At 40.2% G+C, this 25,966-nt stretch overlaps 1 protein-coding gene across 1 annotated transcript in view; it reads right to left on the reverse strand.

The window, feature by feature from the left end:
- The window catches only part of Srpk1 (SRSF protein kinase 1), a gene marked incomplete at its 5' end in the record, with an annotated part of 65,543 nt that overhangs the window by 19,448 nt on the left and 20,129 nt on the right, over positions 1 to 25,966 (reverse strand). Inside the window, 10 exon segments of the mRNA XM_005389568.2 lie at positions 1,527 to 1,627; positions 1,948 to 2,367; positions 2,742 to 2,955; positions 3,372 to 3,397; positions 4,979 to 5,144; positions 5,841 to 5,947; positions 14,278 to 14,365; positions 15,417 to 15,504; positions 16,701 to 16,809; positions 17,874 to 17,992. Coding sequence (XP_005389625.2) covers positions 1,527 to 1,627; positions 1,948 to 2,367; positions 2,742 to 2,955; positions 3,372 to 3,397; positions 4,979 to 5,144; positions 5,841 to 5,947; positions 14,278 to 14,365; positions 15,417 to 15,504; positions 16,701 to 16,809; positions 17,874 to 17,992 — 1,438 coding nt within the window.

Here is a 25,966-nt window from a genome sequence, read left to right on the forward strand (position 1 = left end):
GCAGTACAGCAGAAGGGGAAAGTGAGGGGACCGCAGTAGCCATCCAGGGAAACCACACAGTGGCCAGGCCTAGAAGCTAGAGTAGGGGATTGACACGTATCACTTGGAAAGCTGCTCTATATCCTTTGAATATTATGTTTCCTAAGAGCTTCTCATAATATTCCAGAATACAGAGCTGGGCACAGTGGTGCACGCCTATAATCCCAGAACTCAGGAGGCTGAGCTAGGAGGACCCCTGCCAACTGGAGGCCAGCCTGGGCTACACAGAGAGTTCAAAGCCAGTCTGAACTACACAGTGAGACCCTGACTCAAATTTTAAAAAAAGGAAGGAAAGGAAAAGAGAACAGAGAAAAGAGCAGGAGCAGGAGCAGGAGCAGGAGCAGGAGCAGGAGCAGGAGCAGGAGCAGGAGCAGGAGCAGAGCAGGAGCAGAGCAGAGCAGAGCAGAGCAGAGCAGAGCAGAGCAGAGCAGAGCAGAGCTCCACAGCAAATACTGGAAATGAGTTCCTGCTGGGTCTGGACCACTTCCCACTTCCAGAGCTCTGAGTAGCGTAACTTATATGCAAACCATTCTACTGTAGGTTTAAAAAAAAAAAGATTCTCAAAACTTTCCTAACTAGGTACATAGCAAAAAACCGAAACTATTAATAAAATAACTTGCTAATTAGAATGAAGACTGCATTATTTAACCTGAAGACTAGAAAGGAAAATTACTTTTCAGACTTGTTAAAGGTAGAAAAATTGATATACTCTTTTGGGGAAATATGACAAACACAAAAATATGTAACATGTAATTATTTGTAATTACATGTAATTATACATGGTTAAAAATAAGCAAGTCAGGCACCGTGGTGCATTCCTGTGATCCCACCTATTAAGCAGGCAGGATAGGGTGGGAAGATCTTGGGTTTGAGGCCAGCGTGGGCAATTCATCAAGACATATCTCAAGAAAATGAAGAAAGAAAAAACGTAATATGGAACTATACATCAAAAAGTTTAAAAAAAACCCACTCAATAAATCTACATCTAGGACACATCCTAAAGACAGAAAGACTCTAAAGCAAAGGGTCTTATCACAAAGTACTATTAAAAATGTGTAGATTATATGTATAACCAACTGAATTTTATATAAATTCCTCATGACCAAGTGTCTAGAACATACTAAGTGAATGTGGCTACAATTTTTAGGTTCGATGCCAATTCTGGAAATGGGAATGGGGTAAGGGAGGATATGAACATAGGGTGCAAGTATGAAAGTGATTGAGAAGAGGGATAAAGTAAGATTGGCCCGAAATGACATTACTGAATCAGGATGATGCGTAAGTGGTAGTTTTGGGGTGCACAATTCTTCCTGCCTTCACAAATATGTCAACTTTTCATAATAAAAGCTGAAAAGAGAGAAAAAATACTCACTAAAATGTGAAGTAACCCTACATAGAGAGAATTGCAGATGTTTTCTTTTAGCGTAAGTCCAAATCTTCACTCATGCACAGTGACTTCAAAACAGGCTGAGACAAGTTTAACTTACCACCCAACAGGCATTTCCAAGATCAGCAATCTTCACTTTGAGTTTTTCTGCATTTTTTGGCTCAAGGGGATTAACAAGAAAATTTCCAGCAGTGGATTTTCCTACAGACAACAGGTACCATCAATAAAACTGTTCAATAAATACAGAAATACCCAAAGGGTAGTGAAGTTCTCCAAAGTAAGAGTTCTAGGTAGGCCCCCAGTTGGCAAAGTAAAATAAAGTTCTGAAAACACAGCAGCACCCTCAGTTTCTAGAATTAAACACACCCGTGCTCATAGGACCCAGTGAAACGCTGCGTACCCATCCCAGATCTGCACATGAAGGCAGCACGGTCGCCTGCTGGCACGGCGGTATTTCCATCTGGAAATGCACGAACGTGCTGCACAGGGATGAGTGCTGGGGGACTACAGCTCACGGGTACCTTTGCTGTCCAGTGGTCCGTTCTGTCCCTCCTCTTGCTCCTCTTCACCAGGGATCTCTGCCCGAATGCTTTCTTGCAGTTGGGTGATGTGCTGCTCGTTGAAGGACTGGTCTCCAGTTGCAGAAGACTGGCACACCATGGCATCTGACACCTCCGGGGGCGCAGGTGTACAAGAGTCTGTATCTTGAGATATGCTGTTGTCCCCATTTTGGGAGCTTAGGAAACTAGGTTCCTGCTTCAAATTTTGGACATCACAGTCATTAGCATTATGGAGATCCTCTTTAAGCCTCAATGTTTCTTTGTTACTGTTCTCAGTATAATTACTGACTTCAATTACTCCATTGCAATTAATTTCTGTTGCACCACCCTCTACACCACGCTCCACAAGTATCTGATCCTGGCCAATGGAACTTGACTCTTCTAAGAAACAAACAAACAAAAAAAGATGTATGTGTATGTGTGAGTGAAAGAACAGGACAATTCCCACTAGATGAAGACATGTTCTAGAGCTGATACTGAGTGACATAAAAACCATGACTGGACATCTAAAGCCTCTTTATGGAAGGACACAAAGCTATTGGCCTTACCCAATAGCTAAATTAAGTCTAACGCTCCATTTCCTGAGAAAAGTTAGAAATAACATTTTATTACCTGCCTAACATTATGACAAGATCTGACTTATTATAAGGACACCCCCAGAGATGTGTTGTATGTATGAGACCACTATATTATAACAACAATCAGCTAATGTTAACGTGTGCCATAAAGTGATTTTTGTGATGCTCTATTTATACCAAGTTTTTCTTGGGTCATTTTATTAGGTGGGTTCTCTTTCAAGGGTCTTTCAACAGGACTCTCTGATTCTTCTTGCTTGTTGGGTCTTTTTTGCCCAGGGCCCGACTCTTTCTCCATTTCCTCAATCTCCTGCATTCGCTTCTCTAGTAATTCTGCCTGGCGCTTCTGCTTCTTCTTCAATTTCTTCTTCTTATTCTTTGACATTTTGTCAGCCTGGGCGGAGATTACAAACAAATAAAGCCTTCAGGTGGCTAATCCATTAGTCCTAGTTGGAGATAACTGTTAACTTTAATTACTTCCTAATTAAGTTTCACTCTTCCCCTAAATTTTTTCATTAACTTAAAAGCTGCAGGTACTCTTATGAAAGCAAATACAAACAAATTCACAATAAATGTTGGTTTTCTGAGCAGTCTGTGGGGGGGGATTAATCTCAGACACTCAAATTTACAGAAACCTCAACCAGTACAAACTTGCTAAATACGCACAGGAATTTATTGGAAAAAATTATAGAAGCGCAGGAATATTTTTTCCTTTTGGGTTCCAAACTCTGAACAAATTGCGACCACAACAGAAGAACCCACGCTCATAGCCCATAGATCAAAATTAAAATAGAAACCCCTTGTACTTACTGGTTTAGGTTGGGGAGCAGTACTGACTGAAAAGAAAAGAAGGCCAAGTAAGAATCTAGCATTCAGCAGGCAATACAACCTAAGGCTGAGATAAGACCCCTAGCAGAATGAAAAACTTTCCTACACAGTCTGCATTGCTTTTAACTGACCTTGGCAGAAGCTACATTCTTTTTATTTTCAAAGAACACAAACAATGCACACAAAATTTGTCAAGCTTAAAAACATTTTAAGTTAAATCCTTTCCCGGGTAGCAATCAACATATTGAAAGAGACAAGTTCCCGTTTCTGGTTCCTATGACTAATGTCACTGAAATCACCTGTTTTCCACCACCATGTAGTGCTTAATAGAGCAAGTGACAAGACAACCTTTTCATGCACGTGCAAGATTCCTACAACTCCTTTTTTTTTTGGTCTTTTTGAGACAGGGTCTCACTATGCAGTTCAGGCTGGGCTTGAATTCACTTCGCAGCCCAGGCTGGTCTCGAATTCCCAATGGTGCGCCTGCCTCAGCCTCCCGAGTGCTGGGATTATACGTGTGTACCACCAAGCCCAGCTCCTACACCTCTTTTAATTTTTTCCCCTCAGCAGGTGTCAGTGTTTAAAAGAGAGTCTAGGAAACATCAAAAGCCACAGTAATTTGCTACTTCCTTGTATATATAGTGCATTACAGATAACAGTGCAGTTTGGGTCAGATGCAGTGTCAACTATATCCACATTATTGCATAACAGATGTCGTAACTTTTTTATCTTGCAAAACTGAAACTATACCTATCAACACCGCCACCCTGCTTCTTCTTTCTCCAGTCTTTCTTTAAAAGACTGATAACTGATGCTTCAACATGAGTATCACGAAAGTTCCTCAAATATGATTAAACTATTAAATTAGAACTTATACCTCAAATGGAAAAATCATCACAATCATAGCAAGCATACTTTACCTAACATACAAAACTACATGGCACACTGGAAACGGCTAACATCCAAGTTAATCCCATTAACTCTGCAGGAGGCAAAATGAAGCCCGTAACTTAGCCAGTGTCTGCCAGGGTGGTGAAGTGAGGATTCAAACCGCTCTGACTACTCTATTTCTAAACCCCAGCTCCTAACACCAGTGTTACCTTGTCCCTGTGCAGATTGCTAATTTGTAGATCAGCAGATGTGATCATGGTAAGAGCTAAGCACATCAAAAAAAGAAAGAGAAAGAAACCTGTACACAAGTCACTATCTATTTATTAGTTTCTGGATTTCTGAGACGGTCTCACCATGTAGTTCAAGGCCAGCCTCCAACTCACAGTGATCCTTCAAGTGCTGGGATTACAGGCATGCACCTTCACCCCTGGCACAAGGTGTCACTTTAATATAATATATAAAGTACACAGCAATCTCTAGTTGTCTTCTCATATGGAACAATAATGAAAATGAAGTCTCCTGAAAGCTGATTTAAATATTTAAGTATCTTACAGCGAAATGACTAAATGGTGTTGCTGATATATTTAAGTATTTTACAGCCGAATGAGTGGTGTTAACTCCCTGCTAACAGAATAAAAGTAGACATTTGTCTTAACTTTTAATGAGAGCAAACCACTCTGCTCCCACCCCTATTATACCTGCAGACCCAGAAGGAGGAGGAGCTCCGGACCGCTGCCATTCTGTTGCTTCTGCTGCCAGTCTCCGGATGTATTGCTCGTTCACTGACAACAAGATGTTTTCTGGTTTTATGTCCGTGTGGATGATACGGCACTTGGTGTGTAAATAGTCCAGACCCTGTAACACCTAAATGGAATAGATTAGTAGACTTAGAAAGACAAAACACAAGTTTTTCTGGGGAAGAAATCACATTTAAAAAATAAATAAATGAATGAAAGCACAAAGAAACTTCCCCAGAAATATTAATTATAAACTTCCAAGGTTCCCAAAGCTAATTCTGTTTGGAGATACTCTTTAATTAGGTGTACCACAAAGACTGAAAATAAACGTTAAACATACTCTTTAAATGCTGAAATGTAGATGAGGAAAGAGAACTAGGTATCTTGTAGTACAAATTTCCTCACTGATAAATAAAATCTCTTATTTCCCAGTCTAGACTTTTTCTATGATATATTATCCAAACAAAGTATTTTTTCTGTAAAGTAATATTTTGACAGTAAATTGAATTCTATGCTTATCTAATGCTATTTAGAAAAGTGCCCACAAAAAAATGTTGTTTAAAGAAATGATACTAATTTGACATAGCAATTCTATAGTTAATACATATTTAATACCCTATTTTCCAAAGTCAGGCACCTCACACAGCTTCTGTCTCTTAACAATTATTATATGAGCCAAATCTGGGGCAATATCACAGTAATACTGAAACATTTAAAAACAGAATACATATAGTAAACCCTATGGGCTAAATTCTACTGGCAATAGGAAACTCCTGATCCTTTAATATTAAGATATCACCCCATAGCGAAGACAGATACACACTTGCTGAATAATTCTTTTGACACAAGGCAACGGAAGCCCCTGGTAGTTGGACTTGATGATCCACTTGAGCAGGTGATGCCCCAGCACTTCAAACACCATGCAGATATCTAACAGTTCATTAAGGAAGCAAGAAGGTACTCAAGAGAGAAGCAGGACAAGATGTGGACTCCAATTCAATGGAAATGTCCTAGATCACTGTCTTCAATATAAAAAGAGGTTGACTGAAAAAATACGTACCTGTTAATATTCTAAAATTCTTCGGCCTAATACTGTAGGTAATGAAAGCACCCCTGAAACAGAGAACTGTGTGTGGGAGCTGCTTTACTGAGAAAGTTATACACACTAAGACAGAGGTGAAGAGAAAAGTGAAACCTGCACATGCAACTAGTGCAAGTGCTAGGCTCAAGCTGTCGATTAGATACAGGCTAAGAAATTTCTTCCCTCATGTCCAGGGTGGTCACTTCCGTTCTCAGTCTCCAAGGAAGAAAAAACACATTCTTTTTTTTTTTTTTTTTTTTTGTCTTTTTGAGACAGGGTTTCACTATGAATTTCAGGCTGGTCTTGAACTCACTTTATAGCCCAGGCTGGCCTCAAACACAGTGACCCTCCTGCCTGGTCGTCTGGCTGTGCTGGGATTACAGGCATGCGCTGCCATACCCAGCTAAAAACACATTCTCTTCCTTGGCAGGAGAGGACAATGCACAAAATGTCAACATGTCCCCCCACCTTTTATGATACAGGGGTGGGATTCAGGGCCTCAGGCATGCTAGGTAAATGCTCTCCCATTGAGCTACACTCCTAGTCCCCAAATTTTTCACAACAGCAAAGTGACTTGCTTTATGTGCTGCAGTTTACAAAACTTCTAGTGCCACCGTGTGTTCTCTTTATGCCTAAACATCGGATCACACCACAGCAGGAATACTGAGTGCGCAGGACTGCAAGGTGAGTAGCTTTGGGAGTATCTTCCACACCAGAAGCGTCTACATATACTGGAAACCTAAGTGTATATGTACAGCAAGACATACATAATGGCCTACTGGCCAGATTTTTGTTTTAAATAAAATTCATCACTAAACAAAAGCATGAGCTCCTTAGAAGAATGGCCATATCCACGGCTACCAGGCAGGGTATGCCTGGAACACCTTGTCATGCCAACAAATAAGGACACGAGCCAAGAAGAACAGGAGCCAGCTTGAACAGGAGGCCGCCGGCCAAAGTAGGGCGCATCTCAGAGAGTGAGGTTATGTGCTAACGCACTAATTAAAACTAGAGCGACCCCACAGTAAGAGTGAGGAAGAGAAATGCCTTTAGAGAAGAAAGCCAGATGTACAATGGAAATGAAAGGCAGTACGAAGTGGTGAGTGGCGAATTCTGCGCCTCTCCAACTGTTTTAAGCCCCCTCCTACCCTGACTTTCAGAGCATTTTTAATCTGTGCCGTCTTCCTCTTTATTCGTTTTGGGAGCCAGACATAAAGACTCCAAAGTTCACAAGCAACTGTCCATATTGGGAAAGTTACTGCTTGCCCACAGAAAAGCACACGTTCACTTGGCAGAAAAGACCTGCCAAGAACTTTAGTTTAGGATAATCCCTTGCACAGAGAGTCCACAACAATAAAAAACAAGCTGGGCATGGTTGTGCCCGCCTGTAATTGACACACTCAGGAGGCTGAGGCAGGAGAAGTGCTATGCCTTCAAGGCCAGCCTGGGCTACAAACTGACTTCAAGGCCAGCCTGAACTGTACAGTGAAACTCTGTCTCAAAATGACAAAAATCAATCAGTCAATCAATAAAAACCAAAAACTACACCCAAAACAACAACAGTAATAAGAACAGCAAACCCTGAGTAAGGGGCAGATCTGATTTCCAGAGTTACCGTATTAATAAATCCAAATGCTCAGTCTTCAACAACAAAACAAAATCCACAGGACTGCAAAGAGCGCAGTACAGAGCACTGAAAGGAAATGAATCAACAGAAACTGCTCCTGCAAAAGATCTGACGTCGGATCTACACAAAGTCATTAAAACAAATGTCTTAAAGATATTCAAAGAACTAAAAGAAGATGTGGGTTAAGTCTAAAGAATAAGAAACTAAAAACAAACCAAAAAGAAATTCTGGAGCTGAGAGTTCCACTGAAACGAAAAATTCACGAGATCCCAAGGCAGATTTGAACAGGCAGAAGGGAAAATTAGCCAAGCTGGAGATTGGAAAATGTAAGTGATGTGTTGAATGTGAGGAATAAACAGAATTAAGTGGTTGAGCAGAAGGAAAGTGCACAGGGCCCAAAGGAACTTGTGGGACACCATTAAGTGGACCAACACACACACCGTAGCAGCCCCAGAAAAGACAGAGTATCTGAAAAGATAATGGCTGAAACCACCCCAACTTTGATGAAAGACATGTATTTGAACATCCAAGACGCTAAGTGAACTGCAGGTAAGACGAACTCAAGAAGACCCACACCAAGATACGTAATAATCAAACAAGAAAAAGATGAAGGTCCTTGAAAACTGCAAGAGATTTGTCATATGAAAGCAAGATCCTCAGTAAAACTGTCAGCAGATTTCTCATCAGAAACTGAAGAGGCCAAAAGGCAGCAGAGTCAGTATGTTCTAAGTGCTGAAAGAGTGTCAATTAAAAATCCTACTTCCAGGGGCCAGGGATATAGCTCAGCAGTACACTGCCTGCCTGGCAAGTGCAAGGTCCTGAGTCTGATTCCTGCTAAAAGAAAAAAAAAAAAAATTCTACATCCAGCAAAACTGCCTGTGGTGTACTGACAACTGGTGGTCAACTTGCAACACCCAGGTGAACTGAACCAGCACGGTGCTGGGTGTGGGAGGCCCGCCTAAGGACTGTTGCCAGCAGCATATAAGGCAGAATGGGAGAAGGACAGAGGCTGTTGGGAGCTGGTAGGAGCTGGAAGGTGCTGTTAGAAGCTAGAGGGAGCTGTTGGTTTTCCTGGAGGAGTTTGTCATGCTGGCTTTCCTGGTGAACTTGGCTGTTACCATCAGGGGAGGAACTCAGGACCTCGTTGCGCAGAATGGCTTCGCTTCACTTTTTGGGAGCTCTGGTCCTCACTCTGAGCATCGCTTCCTGGCTCCAGAGGGGAAGAAGGTGTACTGCTCAGTCTCCTGAGAAGCTTGTCCGTTAGCTTTCCTGGTGGAAACTCGGCTTTCCTCATTATTGGAGGAGCTCGGGACCTCACTGTTGCTGAGGATGGCTGTGGTACTTTGGGGATGGGGTGGGAGGCTCTGGTTCTTTTGAGTGTCGCTCCCCGGCTCCAGTGCAGACCCCTCAGCCTGCTAGCACAGATCCTTCATCCCGCTGGCACAGACTTTCTAGCTTCCACCACTGACCTTAGGGCCTTCCCAGCGCAGATCTGTGAAACAGGCCTGCATGAGACATTGTCATGGGCTCTAGGCCTCCAGCTGGACTTGAAAGAGGCATTGTTATGGGCTCTAGGTCCTCAGCTGAACTCATACAGGACATTATTGTGGGATCCAGGGCCTCAGCTGGATTCTTTGGTCTTTAGTGTGTCCTACACTCTCTTTGCATTTGATTCTTTGGGTGACTATTATAAATAATCTTATAAAGTAGGTGTCTTGTATTATATTGCTCCCCTTGCAAAAACCTCAACCATGATACCGTCTTTTAAAAGCAAGAGAGAAACTAAGCCGTTCACATGAAAACAAAAGATGAGGGAATTAACTACCAGTAGCCGTGCCCTATAAGAAATGCTCAAAGGAGTTCTGGAAGGTAAAATGAAAAGACAGAGATACTAACTCAAAGGCATACAAAGCAAGAAAGATCTCAAGATAAAGAGATGGGAATTGTAACAGCTGATATTACCGTATCTTTGGTCTGTAATGTCATGCTGTTTTCTACATCACTGAAAGACACCATGGGTGGGGGCATGGGACTCATGCACCTGCTTGGCAAGCACTCTACCTCTGAATTACACCTCCAGCCCTAAAAACAGGAATTTTCTGAAAGAATTTTAATGCATAAAAACATTACTCTTTAGCATCAATAACTGAAATACTGAACTGTTAAGAGAAATCTACGTATCTATCTGAAGTTAAAACTGGCATAAATTCAAATTATACAAAGTTAAAACACAAGTCAATGTTGTTAAACTTTAGGACAGTGAATCTAATCCTGCGGTAATCACACTGACTATACAGAAGGAAGTGAAAAAGGAATTTAAATGTTTCATTACCAAAAAAATATCAACTCATGACAGAAATTCAAGGAACAAAACACTATATGGCACAGAGAAAATGGATGGCGGAATGGTAGAGCTCATTATCAGTGAACTCTCCAACCCAAAGCCAGATACTGAAGCTGGGTGTGATGCACACCTGTAACCCTGGCTTCGGCAGAAAGAAGGACCGTGAGTTCAAGGCCAGCCTGGGCTTGCAAAGCAAGACCCCATTAGAAAAAGAAAGGGGAAAGAAGATGTGCTGTCCCAGCCCCACAGTCCCAGCACTCTGGAAGGCTGTGGCAAGAGGATCACAAATTCAAGCCAAGGCTGGGCAACTTAGCGACTCAGTAAGACCCCATCTCAAAACAAAAAAAGATCTAGGGTTACAGCTCAGTGTAAAGGCTGGACTCAATGCCGTACAACAAATAAATACAAAAAAAAAAAGCAACAACCTTTTCCAGATATACTCTAAAACAACTATGAATGGAATAGTAAGGTCAGCTACACAACCATCAGGAAAAATAGACAGAAGTAAGATCAGCTGTAAGGTGATGACCTGTAAAATGGGTAATGGATAGGTGGTGAATTTTTAAATTTTTCTACCGTTTGTTTTGCTTTGTGGTACTCGGGTATTGAATTCAAGGGCCTTTGCAACAAGCTAGAGCCCCAGACCTTTTGTTTATTTTTAAAACTTTGAAACAAGGTCTTGATGAATCACTATGTTCCCTAAGGCTGGGCTTGAACTTATGATCCTCCTACCTCAGTTTCTTAAAGTACTGAGATAACAGGCATATGACATCACATCTGGCTTTATTCTACTTTTTTATGTTTTACCAGAGTAAGTTTTTTTTTTAAACTGCTTTTAAAAAGTAAACAAAACACAAAACTTTTAAGCAATTTTCTTATACTTATAGCTTCACCTTCTTGTCTTTTTTCTGTTGAGAAGCAAAATATTTTGCTTCACAAACATTTAAATTTGTAAACAGTGATATGAAATGACATTTAGTAGCTTAAAAATGAAAAAGATCTCAATAAAACACCATAATTAGTTATGGAGCAAAATATAGGAGGTCGAATAGCTTTGGGTAAAAGAAGACTTTGGGGTCAAGAAGGCAGGGGTCAGAATAAAGAGAAGTACTTGAAATTAACACATCAAAAAGAAATCTAGAGATGGTATAAAGAAAACAAAGGGCTAAAAACATTACTGATTAAGAGCCATATTAAAAATACAGGGGCTGGGGATTTAGCTCAGCGGCACAGCGCCTGCCTGGCAACCGCAAGGCTGTGAGTTCAATTCCCGGTACCAGAAAAAAAAAAAGAGAGAGAGAGAATACACTGTAAGAGGCGCCTGCAAAAGAGGAAAGGTCAACAGTAAAAGAATGCAGCACAAAGCCTTCGTTACAAATACTTTCCTGAGAAAGAACAGTGATGTGATGCAAAAGCAATCCTGCCTGGACACACAGCAAAGGCGGATGTGCAGCTCCAGGTATAGGTGTGCTGTGCATTGAGGTAAACAACCCAGCACCTTGAGTAACAGCCTTCTCAATCTCTGACCACAGCAATCAAAGCACGAGCCAAGACAGCTGGGAGAAGAACAGAGAAATAGCTAAGGAGAAGAGGAGAAACTAATTAAAAGGGAATTCCGTGGACATAAACCACCTAGTAATGTTTCAAAAATACCTCAAGTTGGGCTTGGTGGAGCACCCCTAAAACCCCAACACTCAGGAGGATGAGGCAGGAGGATCTATGCAAGTTCAAGACCAGCCTGGGCTACAGAGGGAGTTCAAGGCCAGCCTGAACTACACGGTAAGGCCCTGCCTAAACAAACAAACACCCTTAAACTTGAAATTCACATCTTCTAAGTTAATGGTTAAAATAAAGTGTTCTTGCTTAGGGTCAAAAGTGCCCATCATTACTAAGAAGAGTATGTAGAGTGATTACTTGTAATTTACTTGTCACTTTCCCAGCTAGTAAAAAAGTCTGGCATTATGACAAACACTACAAACTTAAATACGAGACAAAATCTAATGGCTACCCTGACATTCTGTGCAGGCATTTCTCGTTTAGCTTTCTTAATACTCTCCATACACACACACAGAGTACACCATCTAACAAAGGTCTACAATAGGAATAAAATATACTTTTTTCAGATGGATGTAATACTTTTCCTTAGCCATCTGGAGACTGATTTTTGTTTCCATAAGGCAATGACTTAGAATTTCAGGAGATGTCTTTTCACCTTTACCATCTATTTCCTTTCCTTTCTCACACTTTTTGCTTTCCAGTTTCAATTTCTTCCCACAGTCTACACCGAAAGTACAGTCATTTGTACGCTACTCTCTCAGAGGGGGAGGGGAATCAATGTCATGAAGGACGTGTGTTGAGAGGGGCTAAACAGGCATGGAAAGTGGGATGATATATCAAGTGTCTCTCCTATACATGTTAAAATAGTCCACGAACAAATAATTTTACATTCTCCAATCAAGTATCTGTACAGAACATTTATAGTTAACTTGCGAAGAAAATGAACTAAGGTTCAAACATCCAGCTCTAATATTCTAAAACTTAAGATTCAAAATATAAAACAAGTCAATTTTTTTCATTATGTTAGAATGTGAACAATAATATTCAGATTCTAAACATAATCTAAAGCTTGCTGCGGTGGCACATGCCTGTAATCCCAGCACTCAGGAGGCTGAAGCAGGAGGATCACTGCAGATGGCCAGCCTGGGCTACAAAGTGAATTCAAGGCCAGCCGGAACTGCATAGCGAGACCTTGTCTCAAAACAAAACAAAAACCCATATATATATAATACATATAATATATATATATAAAATATATATTATATATATATAAATGTATATATAAATATTTATATATAAAATATGGTGGTTCAACTACTGGATGACTTCAAAATATCAGGAGTTAATGGAATATGTATATTTTATAGAACTTACCTTATATTTATATATAAATTATATATATATATATTACCATATATATATGTATACAAAATCTACACTGACAAACCTCTTCAATATGAAGACCAGGTGTAAACCAAAACTATACCTTAAATTCTGCATTATTTTTTAATGAAAAGTTACTTCTCTTAAAATTTCCGTGTTGCCAGGTGTGGTGGAGCAAATCTGTAATCCCAGCACTCAGGAGGCTGAGGCAGAAGGATTGCCTGAGTTTGAGGCCAGCCTGGACTACACAGTGAGTTCAAGGCCGGGCTGAACTATACAGCAAGACCACGTCTGGGAAAAAAAAAAGTAAACAACAAAAGAAAATTTCTGTGCTAATTATGAAGCTCATAGAACCTTTATTTAGTAATACTAAGCTACTTTCTAAAAGAGTTTCTTTTGATGTTACTTTCATTCACCTGAAAAGGGAGTAAGGATGGGGGAACCTAAAGCAGTATCTTGAAAAAGCTTATCATAGACAATTCAGATCTGTGTTCAGAAGTGTACAACAAAAGGTGTGAGAGTCGTGATGCCCACCTGAACGGGTTAGGAAACACTCAGGATTCAGTTCTGACCGACACGTAAGATTCAAACTGGCGAGGGAAGACTCACCCTGGATGTGGCTGGCACCAACCCACAGGCTTGTGGCCTGACCCAACAAAGAAGACGCAGCCCTGCCTTCTGCTTCCTCAGAGGGGCTCTGGTCTTCCTCAGTGCCTCTGGACGCCCAGCACAGACCTTTCGGCTTCCCAATACAGACCCCCCGGCTCTGCTGTGAGCTCCAGGCTTTTGACTTCTGGCTCCTCACCATGCAGACAGGCTTTCTGCACTCTCCCAGCCCTGACTCCACAGGTGGCTACTGTATTTACTTTGTAAATCCTTTATGTATCATATATATTTATGATATTCATATAATATATGTTTATACTATATAGTACACCTATATATAATACATTGTTATATATACTTATATTACATATATTTCAAAAATATTAAATCTGTCCCACTAGTGAACCCTAACTGATACAGAAGTAGTTTTTATCATAGGTTACAGATATCAATGTTATTTGTACAACTCTAGTTCCTTCCCCTGGGATAAGGGGCTGGGGATTTAGCTCAGCAGGCAAAGAGCGCCTGCCTGGCAAGCGCAAGGTCGTGAGTTCGGTTCCCGGTACCGGAGAAAAACCAAAAAACCAAAAAAATGATACTCATCCTTCCCCTGGGATAAAGTTATTTCATGACTTATAAAAGGTAAGTTCTGAAAAGGATACGTGTTCCATTAACTCCTGATATTTTGAAGTCATCCAGCAGCTGAACCACCATTTCTCTGTTGGGATCACTGGGGTCTGAATTGCGAACCTGTCAGGAAGAGAGAGCTTGGTGAAAGGGAAAGCATGGAAACAAGCCAAACGGTACCAAGTCCGAAAAAGAACATTTATAAATCTATAAACCAGATTTCTTTTTTTTTAAAAGAGGAAGAAAATAAAAACAAAATAAAAACAAAACAACACGAGAACAATAAAAACGATTATATGTTACATTTATGCTACTAAGTGTGGCTTAGAAATTAACTGCTGGTTACTCAGCTACTGGAAACTAAGTCACGTTCACAGGATGCAAATCAATCACAGGACCAACCACAATGTTTATCAAGTTGACTTTTTAAGAGAAAAACTCTCAGTGAAAGGCAGTACACACTGATTTCCTTTGGGGCACATGCTCCTTCTCTGACCACAAACAACTTTGAAAAGCACTGCCTCGGAGAGCTCCTGGTCCAACATATTCCTTTTATGAACAAAATGTTTGAAGAGCAGCAAGAATAAAATGAGATGGCGGGCACACTGGGACAGAGATGGACCTAATGCAGGTTTCCTACCATGAAGTTTAAGCTCCTCCTACTGTGTTGACTTCTGAATTTATAACAAAACTGACATAAATGTTCTCCTAAAATTCACCTAAGTTTCCAAGTATAAATGGGATTAATGAATACAGAATTTACTTTTTGTTATGCGTTTTACAACGCATTTTATTAGCACCACGCTCTAACCGAGCTAACCAGCCACACTTATAACGTATTTTAAAACAAAGTAAAGATAAAAATTTTTTACACAATTTTCCTCTTACCCCACAGTAGGTTATCTGGCACAGAAGACATACCCACCAATGCTGTTGTGCTTGCCTGACAAGTTTTTGGAGTGGCAGTGTGTGTGGAGAATCCAATTACATCAGATCTCACCAATTCCCTACCACACGCTTGTGCAAATGTTATCTCCATCTACACCTTCTTCTCGGTACTAGAACTTTACAGCAGGTACAGTAAAAACTTACCCGTGCTAAAGCGTCTACTAGTTGCTATGTCTAGTTAATACTACATAATGTTTTGCAGATACACCTATGATGTAATACTCACTGATTTCAGCAACCGGATTTCATCTAGTGCTGTTTCAGTATAATGTTCAGCACTTTTAACTACTTTCATTGCCACAAACTTCTTTCCCCTAAGAAATAAAGACAGGTAATTAAGACTAAATGCACTACCCATACTTGGGAAGCTAAGAATTGGTTATAACTGGCAGATGATAAGCAAATATAAAGACAGTACTGATTTCATGTTCCCTGTAGCCACACTTTCTATGCAATCACTTTTAACTGTTAACTGGCACAACTGGCAAGATTTCATTTACAGAAAGAAAACAATCTGTTCTCAGATAACCTCAGTCACTGAAAAATTTCTCTAAATTAAAATCTACCTTTTAACTGGGAAGGTAGCTCAGTGGCAGACCCCTTGCCTAGCGTGTGCAAGATCCTGGATTGGCTTCCCAGCACCACAAAACAAAACAAAACAAAACAAAACAAAACACTATCTTCAGAGTATCTCCTGGAGTAGTATCTACTTGGGAGAGTATCTCCCAAGTAACATTAAGAAATGGGGATAAATAAGGGAAAAAACACTACTAAGTCAGAGTTATTCTTTATATGTCTGTACAGTAAAAGACGCAAGGTTAAAAGGTACTTTATCCTATAAGAAGCCTGAAGACCTACTTGGATAAAAACAAAATAACAAGTCACAAAAATCAAGTGATAATAGTGACGTGCGTAGATAGCAATTACTGTTCCATCAAAGACAGGTGATACGTGTTTAGGTAAATACTCAATGTTAAAGAGGTATTTTTATTGCCTGTAATTTTTATGTAGAGAAAATTTTAGACTGCATGGGTGAACAAATCTGTTACAAAAGTAATTTTACATGGTCTAACATTATCTAAAAATTTAACTCTACCTCCAGTAAGAAGATGAGTATTAATTTACATACCACTGTACATCTGGAAAGCTTTAAATGTGGGAGTTTCAAGTATTTTGTTGATACAAATTTAAACAATATTTTGCCTCGCCTCTAAAATGGAAAGGCATATATATGTAATTTTCATGTATCAGATTTTTATAATAATGAAGTTTTTATTTTGTTTTGTTTTTCTGAGACACGGTCTTGCTGTACAGTTCAGGCTGCCCTGAACTAACTATATATAGTCCAAGCTGGCCTCAAACTTGTGGCAATCCTCCTGCCTCAGCCTCCTAAGGACTGGGATTACTCATGTGCGCCACCATGCCCAGCTCAAAGATTACTTTCAACAACAAAATCCAAAATATGCAGGCATCACCTAATTAATTCTTTTCTAAGACTACTAAAACTTACTGAATATCCCATGATAACCACACTGTTGAAAAGTGTCCCCATCCCAGCTTTCGGATCACATGGTATCTGCCATTGAACAGATCGCCAATTTTCACAAGATGATAACCTCCTGGAAGAAAACAAGAGAAGTATAATCAGAACCACCAGGGTAAGACACAGTCACTTCATCAGTCAGAAAAAGGATCTTAAATCCCATTGATCAATGTCCACACACCTTTTATCAAGTTAAAGGTTTATTCTATGAAATTAATTCAACAGAGCAAAATGTTAACAGTTAAATCAGCCAGTGTTACTGAGGTCATGTTACAAAAAATAATCTTAGCGAATAAAATTTTAAATTGAGCAAGTGATGTTTGTTAGAACCTCATCCTCAAACAAAAATAAGGTTATAAAAGCAAAAAGCAAAAAGCAAAAAACAAGATTATGTATCACAACAGCCTTGCCTCCAAAACTGCGATAGATTTCTCTAAACACATGAATCTACTTTTAGTTGTAGTCGCAGGATATTTTCCAGGAGAATAAGAACTTTTATTTAGCTGAAAAAAGAAACAGGAAGATTTTCTTCTCTAAATAAAAATAAAAATCAGGAAGGCCTGAACAAGGTGCCCAAAATAAAAGCAAATATTTTAACACTTCTCTGGGATACTGGTGACACCTGTAACCTCAGGAATCTGGGAGGGTGGCACAGGGGGATCCCAAGTTTGAGCCCCAGCCTGGCCAACTAGTGACTCAGCAGGGCTCTGTCTTAAAACGGGAAAGCAGTGGGAGTGGGGCGGCTGGCGATGTAGCTCAGTATGGAGGCCCTGGGCTCAATCCCCAGTACCTCAAAAAGGGGAGGTGATATTGAGAAGATATTTCTTTTAAAATATCTGTGTATTAAAATACCACAACTGGCTACTTCTGGGTATAGCACTGCAGGTGGCTTTTCTTTTTAATATTTCTGAAAAAAATTTTTAAGGTAATTATACAGTATAATTTTTAAAGAGAAAAAAATGAACATTTAATACAAAATTACACTTGGAGAAGTCAAACTAAGAACAAGTATTATTTCTTGTATCTGAGAGAAAAAGATGCAAAAATCATCAAAACTGTGCTTGTGCAGAAAGAGCCAATATCAAAATAATGAAACGGCAAACAGATGGACCCTACCTTACCGAGTATCTCCTTCCTTACCTTTGCAGTAGTCATTGGGGTCTTCCTGCTCATCATCATCGGACCCCAGAATCTCCTCTTCCTGCTCTGGCAGGTCACTCTCAGAATGGGGGGCGGAGCCTCGGTGCTGAGTTTCATTTCTAAGAAATAATACAAATATGCTCATTCCATATGGATAGGAGAACCAGAGGCTTTAAGAAAATGTCAGTCATCTCCCCTCCCCCATAAAACTTCAAATAATATCAACAGAATATTATTAAGCAGCAGCCTAATGTTATGGTTTGGGGCTTATCGTGCAAGGTGAAACAATATAATACAGGACACATACTTTATATGATAATTTAGTCACCCAAAGAATGATATACAAAAAAGTGCAGGAAATCTGTCCACACACTATAGAGCAAAGAACGCAGCTGAGGGCCTAGATCCTGTGATAATGTCCTTCATGAGTCCACCTTAAGACCTAGAGCGCATAACAATGCCTCCCACAAGCCCGACTGGAGGCCAAGAACCCATAACAGTGTCTCATGCAGGCCTGTTTCACCGATCTGTGCTGGGAAGGCCCCAAGGTCAGTGGTGGAAGCTAGAAAGTCTGTGCCAGTGGGATGAAGGATCTGTGCTAGCAGGCTGAGGGGTCTGCACTGGAGCCAGGAAGCGACACTCAAAGTAAGAACCAGAGCTCCCTGGAAAGGTACCACAGCCATCTTTGGCAACAGGGAGGTCCCGAGCTCCTCTGATGGTCAAGATGGCTGAGTTCCCATCAGGGAAGCCGAAGTTCCCATCAGGGAAGCAAACTTCTCTAGGAGACAGGCAGTGCACCATCTTCCCCTCCGGAGCCAGGAAGCGATGCTCAGAGCGAGGACCAGAGCTCTCCCAAAGTGAACTGAAGCTATTGTCAGTGCCAATGAGGTCCCGAGCTCCTCGGAGGATGGAAACAGCCAAGTTCATCAGCAAAGCCAGCATGACAAGCTCCTCCAACGGAACTAACAGCTTCTTAACAGCTTCCACCAACAAACTCTCTCAGCTCCCAACAGCCTCTTTAGTTCCCAAAAGCCTTTCTTCCTCTTCTCCAGTTCTGCCTCTTACGCGGCTGGCAACAGTCCCCAGCTGGGCCTCCCACACCCAGCACCGCGCTTCTCAGTTCGGCTGGGGGTTATGAGTTGACCGCCAGTTGTCAGTCCACTTTACACCTAGGAAAAACTAGCTGCGGCTTTACCTCCCAGTACATGAATGATGACTGAATAAAATCTTGGAAACATAGAAGTATAAAGAGGAAAAACTGCTTAAACCTTAATATCCAAAAATAGTTGTTGAGGAAACAACTGGATTTTCTTCTAGAATTCTGCTTATGAAAGTAGTAACAAATGAAACAAACTTGTCTCCTACTTCTTCTGTTTTAGTATAAACTTTATTTCTTGTTTCTATGCTCTCTCTGCAATCTTACCATGTCTCCCTCAGAGCGGCGGTGGCGAACCTCTGCGCTGTAGCGGGCTGTCTGCACCACTGAAAGCTCTCAAGGGTCGCTCGATATACTGCCATCTAATTCTGCCCCAGTCTACTCAGCTGGATGTTTCACTTCTTCCTAATTTTTCTTTACTAAAACTAAAGATGTTCAGTATTTTTGGGTAACCTTTACTGTGTATTTAGAATTATTTCCCTAAATTACATTGCTAGACAGGAATCAAAACATTCCTCTATTTGTGAACTGTAGAAAACTTGGAAAATATTTGTTTTAAGACATCTTGAATCTGAACAGCTAATGTTTTGGGGGCATTTCCCTCTAGCTAAGACTCTTGACCACGATTTTGTCTTTTTTTGTTTTTGAGACAGGGTCCTGCTGTGCAGTTCAGGCTGGCCTTGACTTGCAGCAATTCGGCCTCAGACTGCTGGGATTCAGGCATGGGCCACCGTGCTGACATTATTTTTCAACAGTTAAATTTCACTTGAAGGGTACCCTTTATGTTCTAAGTGCCTGCACTGCTTTCGTCTTCATCACCGTTAGGTCAGCTCTCTCCCGAGCTCCCGATGCTCAGTTCCAGGCTTCCCCCTGTCTTGACTGACTCATTTCACAGCACACATTTATCAGTAGCCTCTGGAGAATGAGAGCAGAAAGGCCTCTCACATCCCCATTTTATGGCATGTCAATGCATTTGCCTAGTCTACACACTCATACAAATGGAAGCATAAATTATGTGGTGCTTTGTGACAGTTTCTTTCATTTAGCTTACTGTTTTCAAGGGTCATCATGTTGTAGCATGTGCTCTTTTCTACAGCTGAATAATATTTCATTATATGGATACACCATAGTTTATTTATCCCTTCATCAGTTGGTGGACTTCGGTCGGTATCTTTACTTTACAGTTATTAAATCATCCCAGAAGCAGCATGTATGATCATGTTCACAGCAGTATTCTAATGATCAAAAGTTAGAAACAACTAAATGCCCATCAACAGAGTGGATATTAAGAATATTACAGTATTCCGATACAATAAAATATTATTACCCAACAGTGAAAATGAATGAGCTACATGCATCAGCATGAATACATTTTAAACAAGACTGTTTAAAAATCAGGATGTGGGCCAGAGTTCTAGCTCAGCGGAACAAGCACCTGCCTGGCAAGCACAAAGACCTGAGTTTAATTCCCGGCATCAAAACAAATAAATAAATAAAAATCAGAATTTAACCATGTGTGGTGGTGTATACCTGTAATCCTAGCACTCGCGAGGCTGAGGCAGGAGGATTGCCATAAATTTGAGACCAGTCTGGGCAACACAGTCAGATCAAGGCTGGCTTGAACTATATAGTGAGACCTTGTCTCAAAAAACAAACAACAAACAAACCCCAAAACTCAGGAGGTAAGCTGGGCATGATGGCACATGCCTGCAATCCCAGCACTTGGGAGGCTGAGGCAGGAGGATCGTTGCGAGTTCAAGATCAGCCTAGGCTACAAAATGAGCTCAAGGCCAGCCTGAACTGCATAGTGAGACCCTGTCTCAAAAAGACACTCACTCACTCAGGAGGTATTAACTCAGAGAAACTGTAACATAGGGAAATGATTAAGAACGTGCATGCACAAGCATTCATGGTCATTTTCCCTTGCTTTCTTCTTCCCTCCCTTTTTCCCTTTCACTGGGGATTGAACCTAGAGCCTTCATACTGAGCTACAACCCTAGCCCTTTCTTGATTTTGAGACAAGTTCTCAAGAAGTTATTAAGTTGCACAGGCTTAGCTTAAACTTGCAATTTTTCTGCCTCAGCCTCCTAGAATACTGCAATTACAGATGTATACTACCACTCTGGGGTGGTAATTTATTCCTTAAAGTGAGTATAAGTTAAAATATATTATTCTTTTTGAGTACATCTCAAATATCTTATTTAAGACATACTGGCTATGACTGTGTTCAAGCTCAAGCAGAGTTAAACACTTGTATGGTTTCTTGTTACTTTGTATTACTTCTCCAATGATAACGATCATATAGTTACTATAAAATACAAATGGGGAGGGAATACAATTGCATGTTTTAATTCTTAAAAACATTTTTACCTGCAATTTTTTTTATAGATAGCTGACTTGTTTTATGAGAAATAAGCAGTCCAAATAACTGAAATATGTATGTAAACAATTTGGTTAAAAAATAAGCTTCACCTAAACTGATATATTTGTATGTACTGCATAACTGTATTCTTTCCAACAGAGGAAAAAATAACCCAAAAATTCTATGCAAGAACTTGAAATAGTGCTTTGGTATGATACAGGGGTGATGTCATACAATATCTAGGTTTCTACATCTTTTTGTTTAGCAGGAAACAAATACTAAAAAAGAAAAAAATCATCACTTTATTAATATAAACCAAATGAATGTAACTTATAAACTACAGTAGAATTACATAAATCATGACATAATCCCAACGATAAGGCACTATCATTTTCCAAGACACACCAGTAAAATGAAAATGACAAGTAGCTGAATATATGGTGGTCCACTTATCACTCCCTTCCCAAAGGTACACAGCTACATATATTCACATGCAGTCACAACGCAAGGGGATTTCACGGATAAGTTAAGGATAGAGTCAACTGTTGATAGGTTTCCCTCCTGGACAGGGTGAAGTCTAAGGATGTGGGAGAAGGTAAAAAAAAATTTTATGTTTTGCTGTGTATAATACAATTTTGAACTGCTAGAATCTTTTCCAGTGAGAATTAGTCATGAAATACATCATTTAAAAAACTGACAAAAGGTTTTTAAAAATACAACTCGCTGTGGTGTTGGGCAGGTTGCAGGCTGGACTGCTACTTTCAAACTGAACTGCCTAGCAGTATTTCCCTCCAGAAATGCTCAACTGAACGAGAAGGCCAACCACAGGACCTGACAATCCACCCCCAACCAGATCCAATCAGATCAACGAGAATTCCCGTGGAGGGAAATGTTAGAGGCTGGGAAAAACTCTGAAATCTTAAGCAGTAAGGACAAAAGAGTTGCAGGAGGAAATGACTGCTGCCAACCAGGGAGACAGAATCTCTGACAATGAAGTAAAAACCGTAAGAAAATAAAGACACTCACTGGCTAAGAATAAAAAAGACAGGCAAATCTAGATATACATTCAGAGCCCAGCATCACAATGGTGGCCTATCTATCAACTCCTCAATATGGCCCAAGTTTGAATTTGGTTACTTAGCAAGAACTGTTCTAAATAAGATACATACATTATTTGGCAGTAATCACAAGTTTAAAATGTTTCACTTCTAAATAGTTATTCTAAAAAATTAAGGTAACTATATATACTTTATAGCAATGTCAATTTCAAATTGACAGCTCTCTAGCTGTCTCTTTCAAGGGACACAGATCTTTCAATCAGGTCTGTGATATCTCATCCATAAATAAGGAAAGGTGGCTAAGAGCTACTAACCCCTGGACAGCTTACCATCCCAAAGACCGAGAAAACTGACCCTGGAGGAGGGAGACGCATTTACGGAAAGACAAACCTTGGTGAGGGGAAGGGAGTGAGAAGAACGAAGACGTGCATGCCCATGTGCCAACTCCCGGCTGTGAATGCAATGATACACACCAACGGTTCTATGTGCTAGTGAAAAATTTTTAAAATTAGAACAAGACAAATTTTAAAAGCAGTTAACATGAACAGAGAAATTTTAAATTATGCTGATATCCAAATACAATAAAATGCAACAAAAGCTGAGTAAAGTGAGCAAAAAAGTTTTAGAAAATAGAGTGCCCTAAACGCTTGCAGGGAGAGGAAAATGAGTGCCCTAAACGCTTGCAGGGAGAGGAAATCACTTATGGAGAAAAATGCATGAGACCACAAGGACAAAAATCCAGAAGTTCCAAGATCTGAAAAAAGATAATTGCAGAAAGAGAATTTAAGGAAACAGGTTCTAGAGGCAAAGCTCAGTTGTAGAGCATGCACAAACCCTGGACACTTAATATCCAACACCAAGGGAAAAACAAAGGAGCTAGAATTTCCAATGAAGTAAAAAAGGCCCTTATGTGAAACAGGACTGTCTTTACCTATGTACAAATGCTAGTGGGGAAATTTCAGAATCCCAGTGTAAAGATACTAAAGGAATCTGGGGAAAAATAAGTCAAAAGGGCAGTATAAATTCCTCATGATGAATGTAAACATTATGTGTACCTAAAATGTACCAATAAGCGTAATTAATTAAAAAATAAAAAAACAGGTACCAAGTATGTTACCAGAAGCCCTGGATACTAAAAGACCAATGAGGCAATGACTTCTAAATCCTAAGGAAAAATGATTCTTACCCACTCTAATTCTCAGCAGCATTTAAGGGCAGAATGAAGGATGGGAGGGTATGCTCAGGAGTGGAGGCAGGAGTGGGAGAAAGATGCCATCCACTGTGACAGACAATCCAATAAAAACAGGCAGCAGATTTAGGGAAGACGTATAGGTAGCCGGTAACACTCCACGCACTTAGTCATCACAGAAAGAGAATCTAAACAGAATTGAACTGCAATTCCTACATCCTGTTGGAGGCAGCATGAAACGGTAGTCACTATGAAAAACAGTCTGGCAGTTTCATACAAAATTAAACAGACTTTAACCACATTCTAATAGCTCTAGAGAAATGAAAAGATATGATCAGTAAAAGATCTGTCCATGAATTCATAGAAACTTTATTTGTAATAGCCCCTAACACAAACTAGCGCTGGGTGTGGTGGCACACGCTTGCAATCTCAGCACTTGGGAGGCTGAGGCAGGAGGATCGTTGTGAGTTTTGAGACTAGCCTGGGCAACAAAGTGAGCTCCAGACCAGCCTGAACTGCATAGCGAGACACTGTCTCAAAAAAAAAAAAAAAAAAAAAAAAAAGTAGCACAAAGGTGGAGGAGAAACAAATCATGGTATACTCATGCAATGGGTTACTATTCAGAAATAAAAAGGAGGGCTGGCGAGGCAGCTCAGGGTTAGAGTGCTTGCCTCGCATCTGAGAGCTCTGGGTTCAATCTCAGCCCTGCAAAAACAAACAAACCAACAGAACAAACTACTAATATAGGCAGTGAATACAGACAAGTCTTAAAATCACTATGCTGGGCAAGAGAAGTCAGACACTGAATGTACATACCACATGATTCCATTTACACGGAACTGCTGAAGAGCTAAATTAATCCACAATAGCTGAAGGAGGACGGGCAACAAGACTGTGCAAAGCACAAAGGGATGTTTCAGGGGGTGATGAAAATGTCCTGGCCTTGATGGGCGTGTTGGCCACAAGGACCACAGATTTGTCAAAACATACTGAACTGCATTTTGCTGCAACTTTTGTCTCAGTGAGAGCTGCTTGCAAAATAAAGAATGATATTTTCTCCTTCTTTCTCCAGGAAAAATCCAGCTCTCCATGATTCATCCAAAGCCAAGAAATAAAGGATTCTCTACTTACTTACTGAGTTTCTGCCACCTGGGCAACAGCAGAAAACTAGTGACTCTCCATGAGGGAAGGTTCCAGAATGGCGCCAAGGACAGTAAGAAGAAACCGAGATAGCAGACCAGAGGATAAGCACTTAAGTTTGCAAGAAGCCCCTGAAAAGATCACAAGAGCAAAAGCAGGGTCAGAGCCTGAGGTCCTGCAAGACTAAGCCTTCAGGTGGCTACATCAATAATTTTTTATCGTCTTATCTGGGAAAGTTTGTAAGTTCAACATTATGCTGAGTTTTTATGACTACAGGGAGTCCTTTCATAAAACCCACTTGAAGAACTTTCCACACCAAATTTAGTGTCCTTTGGTCACTTGACTTCTGGCGATCTCAAGTGAATTCAAGTAGCAGCATTCAAAGGAACGAAGGTATATCTAGCTTTTTAAGATAAACTAAACTTCATTACCTTAATTAGCTAAAATACTTCTGTCATTTAGTTTAGTCTTCAGAACAAGTAAAAGATCAAAGTTATCAGAGAAATTTAGCTCTTTAGGCTGCTTACTATAGGTTGAGCATCTCTAAAATGCTCTAAGTATGAAACGTTGAGCACTTAACAGATTTGAGATTTTTGGATTTGAAATATTTTAAAATCTGAACACTGGTCCCAAGCACTTCAGGTAAAAGATGTTCATACTTTTTTTTTTCTAATGGTACTAAGGATTGAATTGAGGGGCTTTACACTAAGCTCGGCCACTTTATTTTTTATCTTTAGAGAGGGCCTTGCTAAGTTGCTAAATTATTCAGGCTGGGTTTGAAGCTGTGATCCTCCTGCTTCAGCTCCTAGGAATGCTAGGATTATAGGTGTGTGCCTCCACACCTGGCTACTTGAATTTATTTTTTCAATAGGAAATATGTTTATAACAAAACTTTAAACCAGTACAAAAAAGACAATAAGGGAAAGACTGTTATGTGACTTTCCATTCTCTTCTCGTCCCATAGTCCTGGAAACTTCAGCCAGAACCATTAGACAGGAAAAAGAAATAAAAGGAATAACAACATGAAAGGAAGAAGTTAAATTATCATAATTTGCAGATGACACGGAAGACCCCAAAACTCCACTAAAAAACTGTTTGATTTAATAAGCAAATTCAGTAGTGTAGCTCAATACAAAGTCAACACTCAAAAATCAACAACCTCCCTGAAAGGAATAACAAACACTGAGA

This window comes from Chinchilla lanigera, unplaced genomic scaffold (genome assembly GCF_000276665.1).
Source record: "Chinchilla lanigera isolate Chin_1 unplaced genomic scaffold, ChiLan1.0 scaffold00036, whole genome shotgun sequence".
Lineage (NCBI taxonomy): Eukaryota > Metazoa > Chordata > Mammalia > Rodentia > Chinchillidae > Chinchilla > Chinchilla lanigera.